Source organism: Alosa sapidissima, chromosome 20 (assembly GCF_018492685.1).
Source record: "Alosa sapidissima isolate fAloSap1 chromosome 20, fAloSap1.pri, whole genome shotgun sequence".
Classification (NCBI taxonomy): Eukaryota; Metazoa; Chordata; class Actinopteri; order Clupeiformes; family Clupeidae; genus Alosa; species Alosa sapidissima.
The window spans coordinates 5021663-5044815 of NC_055976.1; the positions used below are offsets into that span (position 1 = coordinate 5021663).

At 40.8% G+C, this 23153-nt stretch overlaps 3 protein-coding genes across 4 annotated transcripts; all 3 read right to left on the reverse strand.

Annotated features, from left to right (window-relative positions):
* Window positions 1-532: 532 nt before the first annotated feature.
* atl3 (atlastin 3) lies at window positions 533-12180 on the reverse strand. The gene is made up of 14 exons (XM_042073648.1): window positions 12056-12180; window positions 10029-10254; window positions 9382-9516; window positions 8774-8878; window positions 8299-8349; window positions 7778-7834; window positions 6183-6275; window positions 5860-5998; window positions 5284-5411; window positions 5034-5090; window positions 4838-4909; window positions 2984-3175; window positions 2152-2391; window positions 533-1930 (listed from the first exon to the last, which is right to left on the reverse strand). The coding sequence occupies exons 2-14, from the start codon at window positions 10230-10232 to the stop codon at window positions 1865-1867; spliced, it is 1539 nt and encodes a 512-aa protein (XP_041929582.1). The 5' UTR covers window positions 10233-10254; window positions 12056-12180; the 3' UTR covers window positions 533-1864.
* Window positions 12181-12788: 608 nt separating this feature from the next.
* Window positions 12789-16077, reverse strand: si:ch211-145o7.3 (forkhead box protein N2). The gene is made up of 5 exons (XM_042073651.1): window positions 15915-16077; window positions 14753-15381; window positions 14518-14639; window positions 14303-14358; window positions 12789-13730 (listed from the first exon to the last, which is right to left on the reverse strand). Exons 2-5 carry the CDS (start codon window positions 15335-15337, stop codon window positions 13438-13440), a joined length of 1056 nt encoding a protein of 351 aa, XP_041929585.1. The 5' UTR covers window positions 15338-15381; window positions 15915-16077; the 3' UTR covers window positions 12789-13437.
* A 291-nt stretch (window positions 16078-16368) lies between these two features.
* On the reverse strand, window positions 16369-22567 carry yif1a (Yip1 interacting factor homolog A (S. cerevisiae)). 2 transcript variants are annotated; one of them, XM_042073652.1, is made up of 9 exons: window positions 22432-22567; window positions 22041-22090; window positions 21228-21472; window positions 21023-21127; window positions 20182-20260; window positions 19910-19967; window positions 19365-19520; window positions 18093-18186; window positions 16370-17212 (listed from the first exon to the last, which is right to left on the reverse strand). In XM_042073652.1, the coding sequence occupies exons 2-9, from the start codon at window positions 22069-22071 to the stop codon at window positions 17054-17056; spliced, it is 927 nt and encodes a 308-aa protein (XP_041929586.1). In that variant the 5' UTR covers window positions 22072-22090; window positions 22432-22567; the 3' UTR covers window positions 16370-17053. The 2 variants fall into 2 exon arrangements, with proteins under 2 accessions (XP_041929588.1, XP_041929586.1); XM_042073654.1 differs by lacking the exon at window positions 22432-22567 and having other exon boundaries at window positions 16369-17212; window positions 22041-22425.
* Window positions 22568-23153: the final 586 nt, after the last annotated feature.

Genomic DNA, 23153 nt, shown 5'->3' on the forward strand with positions numbered 1-23153 from the left:
TGGTCAGGGTTCAGCCGGCAACCCTCCAGTTACAGGTCCGAAGTGCTAACCAGTATAGACGTATAGGCCTATCTCAGTTAACTCAGACCTGCTGACTCCACTTAGGCAGCAGCAACACAAGGGACAAAGAGCATCATGCTGCTTGTCCCTCAGTGCCCTCTCAGGGCTACTCCAGCACTGCTCCCATTGTGCGAAGACAAGATAGTAAGTGTCAAGGCCTGGTGTCCTCTTATATCTTACTGTGAAACCATATCACAATAGTATCCGCATGTCATTAATGAATGGGCTACTACTAGCAAAATTATTCTGCATAGAAATAATTATTTGTCAAAGTAGCCTACTTTAATTTATTTTAAGTATTTAGAAAGTTGCCTACTTAATAATTAATTTAGGTGTGAAAATTGCTTGCTAGTTTTAACTAGTTTTTGAGAGTACTTGCTGAAGAAATGCAAATACAATATTTCATGCAAAAGTCATAATTCCCATCAATCATAGTGGGAATAGACAACAAAAAGAAGTCAGTGCATAAAAATAATGCATAAAATACTCTTTATTTGGTTATTGTCGCTTAAATCTGTTCAAAAATATGACCTGTAACAGCTTTAAAAGCTGACAAGAAAATGAATTCCATGCATACATTTTATTTCTGGAATGAATAAAAAACAAAAAAAAAACATCACAATGGAAATGAGGGCAGGATCATTTAATACACTCTTCACACTGACTACTCTGTCATGGAATGACTGACAGACATGGAATGTGATGAGAGGAAATATCAAACAGAGATGGTTATGGGTAACCTCAGCTGATAGAAGAGCATAATCAGGCTGCCTGTGAATCCAGGGAGTCCCTTTTCGTATTTGGTAGTGTTACTTTTCTTAAAGCATGAAAAGGGGGCAAACCTCAACCAACCAAGGACACCAACTCACTCATGACTGATGATAAACAAAAATGAAGGTATGCACTAAAAAAAGTTAGTTGTTGCGTTATTTTCTTTTGACTGGACACAGAACATGGATATGAAAAACATCTTTGGAGACGTAGGTCCATCAGAGATCTGTGGTAAAAATGACAACAAGGGAGCACCACATCATCTATAAGATGTTTATCGTTACTGTAAACAGTTCTCAGCTCTAGAGCACTGGGTCTGGAATGTGACATGCCTGTCTGCCCCCTAAAAAGCATCAGATTTGACAACATAGAGCAGGTGAGGAGGACCTTACGAGCAAAAACGACACAGCCAGTGCTGTCAGTTCAAACAGGAATGCAGATCAGGCGAGACCTGGAATTGCATCGGAATTCTCCTGCGAAACAATTTACATGCTTCTGATATGAGCAACAGGAGTTTAAAGGGGACAAAGCTGGAATGCACAAGAGGCATCGGTTACAATGAGAGAGAAGCTTGAACAATAGGCAGCAGAACAGAAATTTGGTTAAAGTTTATATGTCAGCAAATACACCATCACAGTGATCCATAAAGATTTCAACCACTTCTGAGGGAAAAAAGCTATAATGATGTCAACCAAATTTAAGAAAAGTGCAAATTCACTAATTGGCTTATTTCTTAGCTTCAAGCCATTTGACTTGATCAAACATTTATACTAAGCTGTTTATTGGCAGTGATGGAATGCAGTCAGCTTAAAAAGGTTGTGCATATATTAAGACCAGCAAGTTCAGAGCACCTGAAATGAGATGCAGGCTGGTGATGTCATAGTTCTGTTTTTTTGGTAGATACAGGCTGATGTGCTTTTAATGGAGTGTCGACATTGTTTTTGTTTGTACACAAGAAGCACACATGAGGGACTCCTCTTGGCTGCGTTCAGAATACGTCATACTTTGTGATTTCTTGACAGGCATGGTGCTCCTAGCTTGACTTCTTTTCCTGAAGGACAGGGGTAGTACCTCTCGACTTGTTCAGCACAACTGTGGCCTAAGAAAGAAAGGTGGATGATCCTTTGGTAGTCACTAAATGAAAAACACTAAAATAGCCCACCTTTAGCACAAAAAAATACTATTCCAGATATTAAACAGCATGAATAAAAGGTGCATTTACATTTCATCGTCACATTTATTTTAAACCAACCACACTACACGTTGGTGAGCTAGTCATGAGTTTGAGGAACTGTGGCATTGTTATTTTTAAGACCTTACCTGTTCTAGTAAGACTCCTGCTGCTTGGTCTATGGCAGTGCCCACTCCGTGGTATTGACCCGAGTAGCGGATAAATGCCCAGGTGAGCATGGCGAGCATGGACACACCCAGGGCACAGTCACAAGCAAACGACACAGAAGCCAGGCCGATGAAGAGCAGGATACCAGACAGCACGTACAGGAGGCACACAAGGACAAAAAGCACGGCAGGCGTTCGGAATGCACTGAAGACATTCTTTGACTGGAAAAAGTAAAATACATTATTAATATAGGCGAATGAACACAAAACACACACAACTAATATGAAGGGCTTTTAACATTACTCCACTCTTAAAACGAATGTGTTGGAAACAACACAAACTGTGCTGTCCCTATCTGGACATAGAGATGTGTTAAAAACAAGACACATTGTGTACACATACTGTGTACACTCTTGAAACGAATAACAAAAGCAATGTATTGGACACAAACTGTGTTGTCCCTATCTGGACATAGATGTGTGTTAAAAACAACACAAGTTGTGTTGTTTTCAACACATTCGTTTTAAGAGTGTAATAATGTAACAATGTTCGCAATTTGACATTTTCAGGTTCTCCTGGAATGCCTGGAATGAAAACTTCTTGAGCCAGCATCGGGAAAGCTATGGAATGTGGTTTTGCTACATATAACCTGAGTCAGGCTATTCAAAGTATGAACAAAAACTGAAACAAAACTAAGTATTAACAAACATCCAGCTTTGTATGCTTGTGAAGGTCGTTTAGATCACATGCATATGAATGTGAGGTTTGATTGTAGACACTGTAGCTGTATGTAGTCCTGGCTCTGGCACTTGCCTCATTGTGTTTGCTGAATGAAGTCCAGAGCTCCTCCAGTTCGGCCTGCAGCTGGCCCTGGTAGCGGTCGCAGAACTCCTGGCCTCCCATCTTCTTAGTGGAGGTGAAGTTATGTAGTGCATCACTGAGACAGAACTTGTGCTTTTCTTCCAGAGAGTCGGGGGCGACATAAGGCAGGTCTCCTCCGCAAACCTGACACACAGAGGAAGAGAAGAAGAGGTTGGAGACACAGGTTAGACACAGAGCTCCGCCTTTATATTTGACCACAACAGCTGCATTTATGAATATTCACAATTTCTTTTTTTGGATATCTCAATCATTGATCAAAAATGAAGGCTTTTTAGCCCTGACTACACGATCTGACAGCTGAGACATTGCCGTTTACACCCGTGTCCACACTACACTGCCAGAGAGACCACTACTGACCACTAGTGTCCAGATTTTGTTACTGCTGAAGTCACTTCCACTAGAGCAGTGTTTCTCAAACTTTTTCAGACCAAGGACCACTGAAATTCTTATACTTATGCCCCATTTTGAGTTTTTTGCCCAACATTGCACATCATCTACTTAGGAGGTCATTGCTCCATTGCACCTATAATCAAATGCCTGACTTGTTTGGAAAACTGTGACACTGTAGTTTCTTGGAAAACAATCAGAAAAACTGTGTGATGTACCGGATAACAAGCATCTCTGAACTGACCGCATTTAAGCCCTCTAGGTTACTTGATATGACTTAGAAACACAACTGAGCCCTAGCATCAGGTCTTGTGAAGTTCTGTGCAAAAGTACCGGTAGATCAATATAGAATGAATATAAAACTACTTACTTTAGACCATTATTTGCCAAGGTATGCTCATGCGTTTTGTATAATGCCCTATGGAAACTCCCAATAGGACTTTTGGTTATCCAAAAGGCATACTTACAATCAAATGCCTACTGCATATGAACCCCTTTGTGTAGAAGCATAATCTTGGTCTCAAATGAAAGATAACACTGAAGTTTCATGCTTGCATTTGGATCATACTTCAGAGGTTCTGATATGGAATGACTACACTAAATATGAAATAATTACAAACATCATAAATCTTTACAATTTCTATTTCAATTGGTGGACTATACATCTGCATAACTAATATTGGATAAAATTACATGAATATTCAATTTCTATGGATTCTTGTGAATATTTCAAGACTCAATATGCCATATCTAGCATATCGCTAAGGATATACACTGCAGCTAGAAGGTAGGGAAGCACCAAAGGCACTACACTACACATATTTTACATGACAAGACAAACCTACTTCAACAGTATATTACAAAATAGGTCTACCTTACTGAACCACCTTGCTTATTGTCTTTGCACCTTGCTTACTGTGTCAGAGGATTCATTTTATTTTAATCTGCCGTAGTTTACATAGGCAATGTTGCAGAACTGTTTGGATTTACATACAAGTTGGTTCAATATTGCAAACAACTGTATAATCTCTAAAAATGTAATCTATATTATATTTTACCTCGTCTGCTCGTGGACCATTTGGGATAGCTTGTGGTTCCCGGACCACAATTTGAGAAACACTGCACTAGAGTTCTCCTTGTTGGGGATGCTTTTACACTCACAGACAGGCTACACCAGGCGAGTAACTAAAGTGTTCTGTTCACAGAGCGCAAAAATAGTTTTAGAAGACTTTTATTATTACATTTTTTAGATATAGATCAGATATGTGGATGTGTCTTGCGTGCCAATCACTCAAGTGTTCCTTCACATTTGAATTTAGCGCCATCCACTGTGATCTGATCACTTGAGACACATTTCAAAACCATGTGTTTAGAGAGTCATAATGCCACATCACTCACCTTCTCCATGTTCTTGTAATACTGGTCTTTGGCCGCAGCGACAGCTGCAAGGTTATTGGCCTCTGCTGTGGCCTGGAGAAGAGTAGAGGAAAGTTACTGCCTCAGTATCTTACAACATGATTTTTCCTCACATACTTTCATGCTTGGCTCAAATCCAAGAGCACTTGTCTGAGAACACAGAGAACAGGGAGGTTACCATTAGCATGGATTTTGGGTGTGGCAGGTCTTCGCCCTGGTAGATCTTGATGTATGCCTGAAAACAAACAAAAGGAGATGGCACTGTGAACACTAGAGAACACTACAAATGGTGTGAGTCATGGGGTGGCCACTGAGCCATACAGTCAAACATCCTGGGCAGGCAGGCAGGCAGACAGACAGACAGGCAGCCAGCAAGGGGAAGGTGCCAGCAGAGTTGATTGGACATGGGCCAGGACTGGCAGGCTCACCTTAAAGAACTCCACCAGGCCCCGACAGGTCACCTTGTTGCCATTGATCTCTTTCTCAGCCAGGGCATCAGGCTTCAGCAGTGTGGAGATTAGGTTGCGCAGCTCCTCTTTAAACTCAGGTGCCACATCTACAGTTTACGTGAAGGGTCCATTAATGGATGGAAAGGTTCTTCAATGTATACAATGATGGAGCGAGGACATGCTTGGGGTTGTTCTTTTCTTATATTTAACAATGTTTTATATCAATAACATATTATATTTTAATTTAACCCTTAAAGGTGTAGGTTTTTGTACATTCTAAGTTCCGCAACAATTGAAGGTTCTAAAATTCTATGTTGAATTCAATGAACCCAGATATTCTTTAGAATGTTCATTTCTCAACAGTACTCCTTTAAGGGTTAATATTCAATATATGTTTATCACAATTGTAACATAATATTAGCCCACAATATGATATGATTGTGTAACTAAGGAAAGTTTCCCCAGATGGCCTGTCTAGCAGCTCTCGAAAGTTTGCTATCAGATTGCGAGTCAACTGTTAAGACACTTTATATAGACAAACAAGGAGTTCCATACCACTGAGCTGGCCTTTAAAGGCAGGACTGGTGGCCACTTTTAGCCCAGGATGTGGTAAGAGGAAGCAGGAAATTGAGGTGAAACAGGAATGAATATGCTCCCTCACTGTCTGTAATTCCTCATGCTGAGTCTCCTTCACCTGTGTGTGACACACACACACACACACACACACACACACACACACACACACACACGCCTTATTTATCTTAAACTCCATAACAGGTAGCATTCCTAACATATTTGTTATCATTCTGGTATACTTGGCATGGGAATGATGAAAATATTAAACACAGCAGTAGGTACAAAAAGACAAGTTCTGATACCTGCAATCGTTTGTCCAGAAACTCCCTCCCTCCCCTTACGCCATACTTGTACTCATAGGGGAAGCTCCAGTCTCGGATCAAGAACATGAGAGACTGCAAGGAGAGGCCAACAAACGAGTTAGAAAATACAAATACCAAACGTAATAAATAGAGACACCAGTGCTTCCAAACTGCTTTGACATAATTCATCCATTAATAGTCATCCAAGCTTTGCTTCACAAAAATAAAAAATATTGCTATGCATTACATAAAGTGCTAAATCACCCATTTGCTTTCTCACATTTGCCTGGTCAAAGTAGTACTTAGAACAATATATACTTATAATGAATTGGTCCAATTTGGTTCCTAATTGCACATTTATAAATGTATTATTATAGCACATTGGCCCAAAAATAGACATTGGAGACTGGGTTGTCTTTTTATTACTTTTTAAAAAGTAATAAATTAAAAACTGAGTGTGAAAGTGGCAGCCATGATAACTGGTCAAATTGTCTAAATAGTTTGGAGAGGTGCTTCAACACAGCCGTTCAAGAGGAAAAGGGGTTAGGAACAGAAGACAGGATGGACTATTCGACCGGAACCCTTCTCTGAACACAGAGAACATGGAGATCTTGCTAAATCTGCTTATGCCATGACTGTGCCATGGTGCTGAAGCTCATTTAGATGATAATCATTACGACCGTAATTGTAACTACTTTTCAGTGTTTTGTATACTTTATCATGCTATGCTCTTCAGCCAAGATACATTCTATTACTGCAACTCAGCAGTCAGTACTCACTCTTTGTCCCTGGTCCTAATTGTGTTAGTCCACGTAACAACAAATGACGGTCAGCAACCCATAATACATTAACAGCATGGTTTCTCTTCCTGGAACTGGGTTTTGATCAGGACCCTACTGTGTTCTCACCACAATCTTACTGCAATCTTATAGTTCATTTAGACCACCTCTGAAAATCACCCATGAACAAACTCCACAGAGAGCTGTAGTGCTCCAGAATTTGATTAATAAAGATGTCGGGTATGGGAGTGCTTTTACAGAAGTGCATCAGCACTCACTCATTTCACACAGGAAATGCATATTAAATAGTTCCCCAGCTCAAATGCAACATTAAATGAAAATGGCAGCAAGCCAGACATTTCTGGATCTAATTAAGACTAAATGGCATTGTCTCATCACAAATTCTTAACTCTTCCCAACTACATTTTCACTGGTAGACCTTTTAACTCCTGTTCTTTTAATGAATAGAAAACAATGTTCTATAAAGATCCAAAGCTTTGCATAACTCTGGCTCTGGTTCCAAACAATAACCATATCAATTGACTGTATGATACAATAGACATCATTCAGCTACTGAAATTGAAGAGAGGCCACATGCAGGAATAATGTAAAATCAAATATCTGTGAGTCATGCTTGAGCACTCACTCATAAATTAGTACCTAACTGGATGCAGTTTTTTACGTCAAATGAAACCATAGGACCACTACTGACCAAAGAGGAGACTTGTGACACAGTTGAGCGCTATGTGCATTTGACTGTATTTATTTAAGTGACCAGGCCAGGTCAGCACTAAAGTAAACAGCCGTGGTACATACCTGAAAGGGCTTCAGGAAGATTTCATCCATCGCAAGACGACCATACTCTGTGAAGAGCTGTGAGGATAGTAAAACACAATCAAGATGCAACTCTCTTTCTTTCCCTATTACTGCCATGCTAACTCTTCTTCTTTGTTGATGCGAGACTCTTAAACTAGACATTTACTCATTTAAAATGATAAATCCCATTTAATGGCTTTGCCTCAGCCTTTGGACACATGTTAGTCATCACATGACTCATTTGCACAGAACTGCCAGGTTTTTACTTCAAGTTGCTAATGACAACCAAAGCCTTCACCCATAAAACCCAATGCATTAAGCCATCCCCCACAGCTTCAAGAATCCACTGTATCCAACAGTAGACCATTTCATTCCCTAAGAGAGAAAACCAGGCCAAAGGAGACCTATTTGAAGAAGGAATGAGTGTTGCAAAACACACAGAGCGACTTAAAGTTGCAGCTCATTGCTAGCACTTTGGAGAAAAAGTGCTGGTTCAGTGGCAGTATGGTAAGGCTGCTAACCTGGAGCTGCTGGAGGTCGTCTTCCTGGATGTTCTGTGAGAGGTTATAGATCTGGAGAGAAGACAAGTGACATCAGTAAGGCACTCAGTAGCTAGAAGATTCAGGTTTCGACCAACAATCAAGTAGCATTTATTTTCTGGGATGATTTTAATTCACCCGATCAAGACTCTTAACTTATGTGTGCAGCTTGATGTTGATGCTTCCTTTGTGGCACAAATCCTAGTTGTTATAGGCTGAGAACCATATAACTTGCCCAAAGGAGAACATTTCTTCTCAGATCATTGTGAATATTGTGAAGCTGTGATTGCTGCATTACCATATACTGGTAACTGACCCCTTTATATAACCACATGGGATTCCAAACTAGCTTCTGTGACTGTCTTGGAAATGGAATCTCCCACACTTCATGGCCACACCTAGGTGGTCGAGCCCCTGTCAGGCATGCAGACACATAGGGCTGAAGCCTTTGGCATACCTGCATTGAGCTGGTCATTGTGCTGAGGGCAAAGATTGTAGCACAGTCTTTCACTGTGGACTGGTTATCGAAGGCACCCTGAGTGTCCATTAGAAGTACGGCAACCTGGAAAAGACAGTAATGCAACACAAACCATTTACATTGGTGTAAACTAAAATTTAGAGATGAAAAAGCTCTTATTAGCTTATAACCACGTATAAGTGGCTTAATATAGAGTAAATACACAATACTTTGGGATGAATGAGACATCTCTCAGCAGAGCAAATTCAGTTCCAAGCTTATATCAATGCCCTTATCTGTAGACTTAAACAGCTCATCTGAATTAGTGTAGTTTGGACACTTTCTATTCCTAATCAATTAAATATATTCTGCCCAGGGCACTTGCAAAGTTATTACTATTACAGCTAACATTTACAGTATTGTGTCTTAGAAGCAAAGGAGATTATCTGTGATCAGAAATTCAGAATTGTATGGGTCTCCGTAGGGCATCATCCATCTCTACATCCCAGATGGTGCACAAGGAACTACAGGCCTAATGTACAAACTTCTGTGGCCATAAAACAATGAGGTCAATAGAGAGTTTTCCCATAAACACCTCACTTCAGTACCTGAGAGCCATCACTTTTGTCCACCAAGAACACCTGGTTCCACAGCTGGATGCCTGTGGTCTCAGGTTCTGAACCGCCCCTCCAGGAGAACCCCGTAAGGGGCTCATCTTCCACTCCCAACCAGTCCTCTTCATCCTATGGAGAGATGTCAGCAGGGGGGAGAGAGTGTGAGAGAGAGAGAGAGAGTGTGAGAGAGAGAGAGTGTGAGAGAGAGAGAGTGTGAGAGAGAGAGAGTGGAGTGAGTGAAGAGCTGACAAAGACAGAAATTCCTGTCCGACAGAACTAATACACCAATACAATAACAATACATATAATAACCAGGGGTTCCACCGAGTCCCCCTGACCCCTCCCTGCCTCCCTGATGGATAATCACTAGCATGTTCTAGGCCCCCTGGCCAGCTCTATGTGGCGCCTCTAGTGTGTTCAGAAACAAAAGGAAGAGTAAAGCCAGTGGAAAAGCAATGGTGGAAATTGTGGAACAGGAGAATGACACAAAACAGTAACACTACAAGTAGGTGGCATAACAGGAAGAGGACCACTAACTGACAGCATTAATGAGGTTTTACAGTTACTCAATGTTAGTTCATCTTGCTTAAACATACACAAGTGTTTTCATTTGTACAGCTTCTGTGTGTGTGGTCACTCACCCTCCTGTGCATATACCGAAGCATGAAGTCTAGAAGAAAGCTCTTGCCCTTACGGAAGGCCCCAGCCACAGACAGGACCACTACATGCTTATCTCGCACCTCTGGGGCAAGAAGAATCTCCTCCAAGGCCTTAGTGTCCAGCTCAAAGGAGTGGTCCTTCTTATTTACCCGGACTATCTGAACTGCGCCAGGCTCACTCCCCATTTTGCTTCCCTGATGCAGAGGCCTGACAAAAAGTAAAGTCATAAAAAGTGTAACAAACAAGGGTTTGCCGTTGCAATTTGCAACTCCTAGAAAAGGCCTTAATATGTTTATGGTATTTGGCAGTAACTTTAGCCAAAGCGATTTACAGTATAAAAACGCTACAATAGTTCCAAGTAAATATACAAAAAGCCTACATAAAGATAGCAACAATAACACCAAAACAATTAAAATGCTGAGTTTTTATATTAACAAAAAACAAACATACAAACCATAACTCTAAGACAATGCATTAATTAAGTTCAAGGTGAACAAATTATTCTTCAAAACATTTCTTGAAAGTCACAAAACTATCGGTACGTAGGACATTAACCCATACCACCAACGAGGAGTCACAGAGGCCGTGAGTCTATTATGTGACCTCTTATCGATAATGGATGGTCGACACAACAGACGCTCATCAGAGTATTAAAACATGACATCAACTATATATTCAAGATGTAACACATTACTTGCTTCTTGTCTGATGATAAATGGCAGTTTCAACATCTATGCAACCAGATTCCTGGTTATGATGTCTAGTAGCCACTGTGGAAACGAAACTGCGCCTAGATGCGCAAGCAGAAAATGGGCCAATGGTAACAGCGAAACGCCAACCGCGTGCAACAGAACCACTCATGGATTCCACCGCTTTTGAATGAGTTGCTTTGTTGCACTGCCGCGACTACCCACACCCGCCGGCACGAAAACACAACCAACATTGCTGAGGAATTAACTACTGCTAATCTATTTGGATATGCAACAGTTCAAGCACACAGACGTTGGGGTCCATTACTCTTGAATTTCCCCTTGGGGATCAATAAAGTATCTATCTACTCTAGGATAATTCCATGCCCTAACATGTTATCTTCAGTAACGTTACTTGATAGAAAATAATGTGACATTTTAGATAGGATGTCAGAGTTGAGGAAGGGCCCCAACAGTGATCAATATTATAGGTAGGCAAAATAAATTTCAGGTTTTCGCAGGACGCTTGGTGAATTTACCACAAAAGACCAACATGAGTATTGAGACTAGTGCCGAAAATTAGCTAGAAAGGAGAGAATGTCAAATATGTGGTTCCACCCAACGGGTCATCGACACCTGTAGACATACAGGTAACTAAGTGTGTAGAACTGTGACAAAGGGGATAACGTCACCTGGTATGTAGTTTTTTTTATGTCGCTAACCTCAAGCATGTCAGACAACAAATTTCGAAAGGAAAATTTCCCAAATGTCAAATTAAGTTGTAACCTGCCGAATTAAATTAGTCACTGTAAACATAAGACCATTAACGCTGGCTTCGCTCGTCATAACGTCTTGAAACTCCATAAACTGTTTGACAGAGTGACCTGGATAAACATGTAGCTAAATAGACGTTTCATTGGCTTTGCTTAATTAGTGAAACGCGAAACGGTAGCTAGCTATGCTGCTATGAACGCACTTTGTAAAAGACCATGGGCTAGGTAACGTTAGCAAGCAAGCTAAACTAGCAACAGCTAGGGATAATTGGCTTGCTCCGTGTTGATGGCAGCGTAACGAAGTATAGGATAATCTGAAACAAATTGTCAACATAGCTTAATTCTCCGAATAAGACAAACACTCTCGATGCTGCTGCTAAAACAAACAGGTAATTCATGTTGTAACACATGTGATTTAACGTTGATGAGGCAGTTCAACGAAAGAGATGCGGAACACAATTTGTGTTCACACACGCACCCAACTAAGACACATAACACGCACACGCTCAGGTAATAACACTTTGTAATCAATTCAGCTTTCTTTACCTTTGGTATCTTTTAGTTTGTCCAAGCTTTTTCTTTGCAGTAGCTGTGCCTCAACTCTAGCTCCAGCTAAACTTTTACCAACTAGTACGAATCCATATGACACTTCCCACATCCAACTGCCAGACAGGATATGTAGTTTGTTTTGGGAGTGACTCACAACGACTTGTAGTTATGATGGCACATAATTGAACTACAAAGTCTGGAATGCGGTTTCTAGGTTGAGTAAATGTTATGCTCATGGGACATGAAGTTCTTTTAACGGGTTACGATTGCGGAATCAGCTAAACACTGCCATAAACCATGAACCGCTTTTCAAACATTACAAAATTATAACCGATTACCTGACAGTAGGCTACGTCATGTAGCCTAGGCTATACTCAACCTGCAGTTAATCTTAAATAATTTAATATATGGCATGTTCCTTTAATAGTATTTTTGTGGGCACCATCAGTTTTTCCATGATTTCTGCCATATACAGAGGGTGTGTCAGTAGACCAAATAGCATGAATGCGGCCATAATTACAACCATATTTACCCATCAAGACACCAGAACATTACAAAGAATAAGAATGCTTAACCTGAAGAACAACATATTTTCATATATCACTGTAACACTTCACTGTTGTGTACAATGCATTCTGTCCACATCCACTGCAATACAACGTTCAAATACAGTATGTTACATTCGGCCTTGGAGTATGTTTTAAATAAAAAAGAAAACGTTCTCCATATATAAGCATTTCAAGAACTCTTTATTGCCATGCAAATTATACAGAAATCAGAAATTGCGACCAACTGTCTTATTCCATGAAGCAAGATAAAAGTCAGTCATTTACAAAAGAAAGGAATCAAAAGTTCACATAATGTTAAACAGAGAGGTCTACAAAGTCTGAAATGTCTCAAAAGTAACATATTAATCATCCACTAAGTGCACAAGATTAGTTACTAAACATTATTTGTGCCCTGAAACAAAGTGGAACCACTGGCAGTCTTACAAGTGTTTAAAGCATTCCACAATTTATAAATGACAACAACAATAAATTGATTCTTAATGACCACAGTGTGAAAAACACAAAAATAGCCATTTTTATTCAAGGAATTCTAACAGCAAAATCTTAGAGGAACGTTGCTTTCAGTTATTGTTAACATTTCAGAGAGTTCAAGTGCATTGGCTGATTTCCATGTGAGGTACAGCACCTACATCACTTAGTGACAGGAACAATTCTCAGGCAGTTTTATGGTGTCAACATTGAACAACCATTCCATAAATAGTCAGCATGTAGCAACATCATGTCAGCATGTAACATGTCAAGTCACACCAGTTTGCATCAGTCTCTGTTGAGTGTGTTAAGTAACTGTAGTTGCTTGACCTCGTGTGCTAATTACCCAGAGTGTCCACCCCCTGCAAGGTCAAGGAGTGAACCGGCAGCTTCCTGGGCCTCTGCATCCAGCTGTAGTATCTCTACCGTCTCCAGATCCAGCTCTGCGTTTCCAGGAAGCACTAGGTACTCATACTGGTTAAACTGGTAATAATGGAGCTCAATGTAGCCACTGTCAGCAAGCGGGTCTTTCTCTCCCTCTTTTTCTGCCTCCTCATGAAGTGTCACAGACTCTATAGCAACCAGCTCCTCATGGTCAGGGGTCATAGAGCAGGGCGCACTGGAGGAAAGGTCATCTGGGGAGGGGGGGTAAGAGCCATGAAACAAGGAACGGATATGTCATATGTATTGTAGTAGTAGGTCTAGACTGGAAAATGTATTTGTGTGATTACACAACTGACACACACCTACTACAATGAATTAAGAACAATTAGTGTATCCTTAGCAGTTCACAGTTACATAATTCAGCTGTTGCCACAGAGATGTTCAGCTCTGTGTGTAAGAAATACAACCACTCATTGACACAAGCTAAAAATCACTTTGCATAAGAACCACACACTAAAAGAGACACATAAAGAGGGCAGTCCTGGTGTTGCTGTGGCTATAGGTTGCCAGGGCAATGCCAGGTTGTTCCCATGACAATGCCACCCAAACACACCAGTTTTGCAATCCTGAGAGAAAGTCAGACTAGACAAGTTGAAGACTTAGGGAGTCACTTTCACAAAGTTAACTAGTCATGTAGAATAATGGGGAAACTCCCCATTTTTCCCCCCCATTTACTTTATTCCTGAGAGGGTGCATTTGGTATTTGAGATCTATACAAGCATAGCACATGGGTTTTGATTGTGATTTTTCAATATCTACCTACCTGACATTTCGACTGTTTCACATATGAGTGGTGGCCCATAATCAGCTGCCTCCTGCCTATAAATGCACAGCATTAAAGACAACATGTGGATGTTAATTACTCTGTCATATTAGGGAAGGCATTCAACTGGCATTCATTTTTTTAGGAACATCAAAAATATGGAAAATGTGAAGCCCACTATGATGCATGATTTATTCCCATGTGTTTATACTTACAATACAGGATTGTTAAGTAGATTGACATTGGTACTGTGACAATAGTGTGTTTTCTTCAGCACCTCTAAAAGAGCAGGTCGATACTCCGGGCACACACACCAGAGTGAGCCTTTTCCACCAGACTGTAAGGACATCACACAAAATAACTAATACCTAATAACACACAAATATCCAAGTAGACACCATATATGACGGAGTAAACAGATATTGGTGGCAAATTTGCTGGAGTCCTTACCTTACACTTCTCTCTGCTGATGCGGCGAAAGCTCTTATTTAGAGACAGGTTGTGCCGAACTGAATTCCTCCACCCACCTGGGGCAGCCCTGTAGTAGTGAAAAGAGTTGACGATCCACTCATAGATATCCTTCACCGGCAGCTGTTTCTCCGGTGAATCCTCTATTGCCATGAATATAAGGCTGCTGAATGAGTATGGGGGCTTCCCGAGGGCACGGGGGCCCGGCGGGGGAGGGACGAGGTCCCGAGGTTCTACGTAGGCCAGTGAGGAGGTCTTGAGCAGAGGTTGCATGGGCAGAAGGTTCCGTCTCTGGTGAAGCCAGCTTAAACAGGTCAGGTCGTCTTGGTCAGATAGGAGAGGTGACCCGAGGCAGTGTGAGGTGAGCTCATCAAATGGCTGAGAAGGTGTGGGACAGGCGGGGGACGAGTGTGAGCAAGGGAGGGAGAGAAAGGAGGGGGAGAGAGGAGGAGAGGAGGGTACAGTGGCAGAAGAATGAGGCAGAGAGGGGGACAGTGAGAGGTTTTTGCAGGGAGTGCCGGGGGACTGGATGGGAGAGAGGGGTGGCAGTGAATGATCTTTCTCCATCGCTCTCCCTGCTACAAACAGGTGCAGGTGATATTCACATGAACCTGGTAAAATATCAACAAAGAACCAGTAAGCAATCATTTGTTTGATATCATTTGAAACAAGGTCTGTACAGTGATAAACAAAATATGCAATAATCAAACTATACTAACATTATAATTAAAGAGGTTGTAATCAAAGTAAGAAATTAAAATGCATAGTTAAAGACAGATCCAGAGGTAGAGTGGACAAAAGAGTCGTCCAGTTCAAAGTCCTAACAAATTATTTTTGCGCCACTATTCATGTGTAAATGATTTAGCAAGCCATCAAGCGAATCTACAGCTCTGGACGACGGGGACAGACAGGTGCACAGAAGAGATAGGTGGTTAACATTACGTTAATTGTTGTTAAGTCAGTCAAAATTCCTAAATTTCCGTCCAGTTAGCAAACAAAACTAAAATGAAGCCGCATGGTGTTCCACCTGAGAAAATGGCGCTAGAATATTAAGTTACATTTTCAACAATTAGCAAGCTAACCATTCTTTTGTGGACATATCTAGGTGCTGAGATAGGGACGGGTGCAAAAAAGAGTAACTTACCTTTTATGCCAAACTAATACAAAGTTGATAAGATGTAAATTTGCATCAACGGGGATGCATTTAACAGTAGAAATTATTTCGTTTGAACAATCCAGCGGCTAGAACACCAGAGAACGCACGAATTATCACTGGTGTGCGCGTTCTTACTTTTCCCTGGTTTCCTTAGTAACCAAAAGGACGCTTTGCAGCAGGCGCGCCTCTTGCTCGACCTTAAAGTGACATGCCCATCTGATTCATGACCGAGTCTGCATTAAAGCAGTAGACACTCATTTTCTTTTAGCAAATTGAGGCCAAACAAGGGGCTATTCTGCTTTACTGAAATACTCACAAATATTAGCCCCATATTAAATCTGTATCAGATGGCAAACTATCAGTTTTGAAAGCTTTCCATTCTTACAGGTTATGCATATAATAATGTATTAAATTACAGCTATAACAAGGAACACATAACAATGATCCAGTTTTTTTGTATGTTTTTCTTTACTTTACATCCAAAACATCGGATTACTCAATAGGTTCACTTCATCACACACATCAACTGAAATGAAAACATACATGTATAAACTGCTTTCGTTTAAAATTCACTCATTTTGTTTTTGTTTTACTACAAAAATAAAAACACTGCTGTTCATGCTTCCAATAGCACAGATAAATACAAAAGGAGTTATACAAGTGTGTGCTTCACGACATACACAATATTTCAGCACAGAATGTTAATCCAGGGAGTTGCAATATAGATACGTATTTTATAAAGCCAAAACTGTTTGCATTCTCCTAATATTCGTTCATTGGTCATTTTGGTTGTCTGCCTGTTTAGACTATTAGACAGCCAAGGGACAAAGAGTTTAAAAGGTTCTTAGAGGTCCATTTTTGTTGAAGTGAAAACCCATAACTCTGAAGATATTTTTCAATGAGCTATCCATTCATCCATAGCCTTACATGCCATATTCAGTCTGAGTTTGTTTAAGGAGTTTATCAACACTTTAGTCCCCAAAACAAACAACCTACAACAAGCAAATATCTACAGGCCATTTTGGTACAATGGCCAAAGGCAAGTGTAGTAATGACACTCCATGAAGTTTGTTAAAGGTCATTGAAAGTTCCATGCTAGCAGACCCTGATGGATGGGCACTACCAGGTCACCTGACCAGGTGAGAGGTGAGCCAGTAAATGATGATTGGCTGAAAAACAGCAGTTGCCATGGTGATGTAAAGGCGGAAGCGGGGCTTGACGCTTGCTCCAGCACCCATGGAGTCGGAGGACAGCGAGGAAAGAATCTTCATCTTGAGTGAGCGGACCTGAGAAGAGAGATGTAACTGAATATATACTGGAAAGGATAGATGTGTTCATCTCATATTACCATATACCATCATACTGACTTGGTAGTGTTCATAATGTATCTCATGTTTCAATTTAATAACAAACACAATAATCTTAATCATTAATCATTTAACCATTCATCTTAATCATTAATCTCTCTGCAAAGAAATGCAGTCTTACATTACGATCATCATCATCATGCTAAAAATAACATGGTACAGCATGTTACATGCTAATAAACCATTTTCCAAAAACTAAAACTGTTATACCAGTGTTAGAACTCATGAGGATGCCCTGCACCTAAGACAGTTTATGGTTGAACACCTGGCAGTTTCTGGTAATTAAGTAAGTCACTTTTGGATTACTTGAGAACTCCTTTGGACTCTTTGGACATTCTGTTTGCTTGTGCTTGGTTATTTTCTTCACTATTTGACAGATGTTAGGATATTTGCTTGGGGCGTTTCTGAAATTATCATGATCATAAACTACAAATAAGGGGTCATAACAATGAAGCATATAATTTAAATGTGTATGTAAAAGGGACATGTAAGTGAACTAAGCTGAACTATTAATTTACATCTTCAATATTTTGTAGATCACAACATGTACACCACATTATTAAATTTTTTTACACGGCTCTTCAGAGTGCTGCAGAAAGTTCCATTCACATGAGTGGGCCTTCCCAACGTTCGGAAGTCTGTTAAATCTATGTAATTACCATTGCAAAGTATATAATGACCGCTGTCAATGGCAACAGGTTTTGTGTTTTGACTCTGCTGCGCGTCAGGGTGATTATCCCTTGCTCACATCATCACAATGGTCATTAATAAACTGAGTTATGTAAAACTGTGAACTCACTATGAAAAACATGAGGGCACAGGAACTCCAGGCCAAAGCAACATAGTAGCCATCACTGCCAAAGAGGAGTCCACACAGGACAGTGAAGATCATCCTAAACCAGAGAGAGGCAACAGTTTAGCTCCATTGATTTATTTCATTGAACTCATTTAAGGTCAGGAATGGTCTCCATGCTCCTTTACATAACAGCAACATGTTAATGTGCATTAAAACTAGATGTACCGCAGAGCGGTACAAAATATGACCGCCGCCCAGTCCAGCACATTTTTTCCACAAAAATAAATCACGCTGAAAGGCCTATATGATTCTAACTGTCTCACTAAATTGCATTATCCACACTCAATTCTCACTGGTATCTGCTAGACAACAAGTACCAAAACATGATTAGTTCATAGATTTCACATGTAAAATTCATTTTATACAACCCCACCCCCATCTTGCCTGTTCATAATTCTGAGAAATTCTTGAATTGTGTGCATGCACACGTTTATGTTTATGTGTGTGTGTGTGTGTGTGTGCGTGCGTGCTTGTGTGTTTGCCTGCGTATGTGTGTTTGTGCATGTGCATGCATGCGTACATATGTCTACTGTGTGAGTATGTGTCATACGTATGATTACTGTGAATGTTTGTGTGTGCGTGTGTATCTGTTTATGCACATGGAATGGGTTAACATGACCCCTGGAGGCAAACATACAAAAAAAAGGTGGACCTCCTAGGCCCTACAGTTCTCGAGATATTCACAGAAAACTGTCTCCAGCCACCTACAGGCCAGTTGGTGTATAGTAACATAAATTAATTTATTGTGTGGCCCCCCATGAACGGAATTCCACAAAACTTGGCGTGCATTCAGAGGGTGTCATAATGATCCTACACTTCCAATTTCGTGCATGTTAGGTCACAGATACCTGCGATTACAACACCTCATTTTTACTTTTTTGTGTTTAACTAGGTGGCGCTATACATGAACTGAGTGGTTATGGAATGGGTTGACATGGCCCCTTGAGAGCAACATACAAAAAAAAAAATTGTCCTTCTAAACCCTACGGTTCTCGAGATATTCACAGAAAACTGTGTCTGCCCTTCCCTCCTTTCGGGGGGTCCAGTCCAGCGGGGGGGCTACAGATCAAAACGAAAAACGATGGTTCCATGCTATCCATGTGGGGTTACATGCCCACCAAGTTTCGTGTACCCCGGTCTTTCAGTGTTCCGGGAATCCTTGACGGAAATTTGGACATGCGAAAAAGAGGGAGAAAAAAAAAGAAAAAGCCTTACCCCACATATTTGTATCCACTGTAAGCAATGAGATCAAAGGTAGAAAGATCGGAGTGCACGGTAAGCAAGTACAAGCTCAACAACATGGCCAACACCTCAATGACCATCCACACCAGGGCAGTGCTGGCACACAGCCCCAACACCTCTGGACTGAACCTGTTCCACAGGAGACATAAACAAGAGAGGGAACAACGGGTAAGCATGTCGAATACGACAATACACTGTATGGGCCAGGCAATCTTTCACTATGAGCATGTAATAAAAACAACACAAGGTGCTATGTGGAGGGTTTTTTAATGACCTAGAAATACCAAAAGAATGCAAAGAAACAAAAATGCCTGTCCAGATTTCCACTGAAATTAGCACACAAAACAGCTAGCCTGGGCCCGGGTCTTATGTCCCAGGTACAATGTGTGGTGCTGTATTCTATAAAATGTGAGTTGATGGAAGAGTGCAGTGTGACTGTATTCAGGACTACTCCACATATCTCCTTTATTTAAAAGTACAAAGCTGGGAGGGGATACGCAGGTAAACACATATTTAACCTTTTCTGGATTCCAAGGGCCATCCCAGCTAGCAAAATGTAGGTGATGAAAGCCATTGCTATGACAAAAAGAAACCTCAATTAGAATCAGGATCAGGACAGTGACTGTTTAAGACAAATAATGAAGAAGTTTTCAGACTGTAACTACTGTAGGCGTACATCAAGCATTCCACATTACTGGAAGAGGGAATATTATTGCACATGATCACAACCAAAGTTATTTTCATCTCGTCACCCATGTCATCAGCACTGGTAGTATTAGCCTTGACTCACAGGGTATGTAGAGGTCAGGAGCATTCACATCATGTCGGGGAGGCAGGGGAGTATCTCTGTGGTATCGCACTTCCCAGTCCTTATGAAATCACAATATAATAAAACAAAAATTAGACACACTGCCTCGTCTTCATCGAGACATGGAGTAGTTTGTGTACTACATCTTACGATGGACAGATAAGGCACAGGACAAAACCTTTTTTCATACAAACTATGATTATGGAATATCTTTTTTCTTTTTTTTTTTTAAGTATATTTTTGGGGTTTTTTGCTTTTATTCCGACAGGACAGTCAAGATAGAAAGGAAGTGAATGGGAGAGAGAGAGATGGGGTGGGATCGGGACATGACCGCAGGTTGGATTCGAACCTGGGTCCCTGTGAGCACTTGGACCCGTACATGGTACGGGCACTGTAGCCTGTTGCGCCACAGCGCCCCCGATTATGGAATTTCTTTGAAGGAGTCACTGGATTGTCCACAACAAGAAGTGCAATGCAAATAAGCAACAGTATATGTATCTGTCAGTCATCCAGATCTTACATAAGCAGTATGTAAGCACCCATTCTCAAAGAGAAACAATATGGAAACACTGTGAATTGTGGGTCTACATCTAGGGCTGATGAGTATCCCAATTTCTAAACCTGTTGGACTTTTTAAAAATAACTTTTTTTAAATTCAGACAGAAAATCATTTTTTGACCCCTCATATATTTTGCGCCCCCTAGTTTAAGAATCCCTATCGTAAGGCACAGTATGGGGGCAATAGAATAACTGAGAAGGAGCCTGCAAAGTATGAATATGGTCAGCTAACACAACACCATAATTAGATCAGAATGTAATTTACCTGATGCGTATAGGGGAACATGAGGAGCATCAGTTTCTTCATTACATATTTGGTGTCAACGGCGAAGAAGTGCTTCAACTTGTTCATGGAAACAAACCGGCCTATCTGTGATTTGGGGGAAAAGAGAATATTCACACAGTTCTAACCGCGGCGACTCCAGCCTTCCAGATGAAACTCCACATCATGTCTCAAGACCAAGTCTTACCTCTTTATTGACAATATCCTTCCCCTGGTTGGCAATTGAGGAACCATACATCATGGCAGCATTGGCCATCGGATCAGCAAATAAATTGTTCACGCCAGCGCCACCCCCACCACCACCAGGGGGTCCACTCATGTTGTACCCTGAATTGTAGTAGCCCTGACTGGACATTGGAGGCCCTCCGGAGCTGGTATCATCAAAAAGCAAGGGGTCTCCAGCTGGTGGACCTGTGCGAGCTCTTGGTTTAGCTGTATAAATACCAAGCAAAATATATTTGTGTCAGTTTATGAGGCTGTGCTGGGGAGCACTATTCCATGCAGCCCAACACAGTCGATCCAACATACAAAATCAGGGGGAAAACCCCAGATATATCCTGCACAGCTAAAGCGTTAACCTACAATTAGCCCGTCCTACTTGAAGTAAATGATATTCATTACAGACACAAAATTGCACAACTGAAGGAACTATAACTGTGGAATTTCTACTATGACTGCATATTTAAGTTAGAATGTTATTTTGCATGTTAGAACTACATTGAGAATCATGCACAATAACGTTATGACAAACACTACCGGATTTTTCTCTCTGCAGGAATTGGTCTGCCCAGGTTACAATGGCAGAAGCTGAGCCAGCTATCACCAAACTTAGAAAAGTTTGTCCAAAAGAATGTCATCCAATTATCGTCCAAAATAACAAGCCTTACTGTAAGTTGAGCAAGTTTACAAAGTTTAGATAAGTTAGCGATATATAGGACAGGTTGGCCGTAGTAAACTGTTAGCGGTTATCGTTGACTGGTAGTAATATGATGTTACTTACTCGCTCTATGTCCATGGTGAGGAAGGTCCATTTTCTATCGTAGGATGACCCTAAAAATAAATGAAAAAAGACAAGTAATCTACTTGTTAGATATCTTGTGTGTTTGCCAAACCGTTTGGTTAACGTGTTCTCCCTACTGCTGGCAGCAGATGTTACTTCGTCAGCTGGGCATCCACGTCAATTGCTAGCTAGATAGCTAATGTTAGCTAGACTAACTACCTAATCTACATCAAAGAGCTCCCTGTAACTTTACAAACAGCAGCCTTTAACTCTCTCAAATTGATTCAGCGAAACGGTATCAGTCATTCAAAGCAATGACATAGTACTTATAACCACAAATTGAATACAAGTTTTATCATTTCTAAGCTAACATCGATTAGCTGACACTTACTAGCTACGTGTCTACCAGTGCCTCCACTGACCCGCCTTCCAGCTTTCAGTCATTGGTCCATGAATCTTTGCCTGCGTGGCAAGCGTTGCAATCCCGATGACTTTATTGGTCAATGAGCATTTTTTTTGTTTTGATAAATTCTACAAAGCAATTGGTGAAACAGAATGTCAGTCAATAGACAAAAGTTTACTAATTATAGACCCTTTCAACAATAAAAACAAAAACAATGCTTGAACGTTCTATTTGGGCCCCAATCTACTTCCTCTGCATTTAAAATAAGGGTCCCCTTTCAAGAGAGTTCCATCAAAGATCCTTGATTACTAGCTCCGCTTTAACCCTCTCTGGTTCCATTCTCAGCATCATAGTTGGCCCCACAAGACTTCCTTTTTAACATTCCATATGTTATTTTAATGCAGAGGAAGTAGATTGGGGCCCAAATAGAACGTTCAAGCATTATTTTTGTTGTTATTGTTGAAAGGGTCTATAGAGCATCACAGTCCCGCCCCTCCTCCGAGAGAGCTTAGTTTCCGGAAGTAAATTTCCCATTCATTTATCCAAAGATCCTTGATTACTAGCTCCGCTTTAACCCTCTCTGATTTATCCTATTGACGTTTTGGAAAAATCTGTATCTAAAGAGTTTTAGAGCATGTCTTAGGCTAATCAGCTACGGAGTAACTCATAAGCATACAACATATCATTTCGAGTGAAAAAACGAAGAGAAA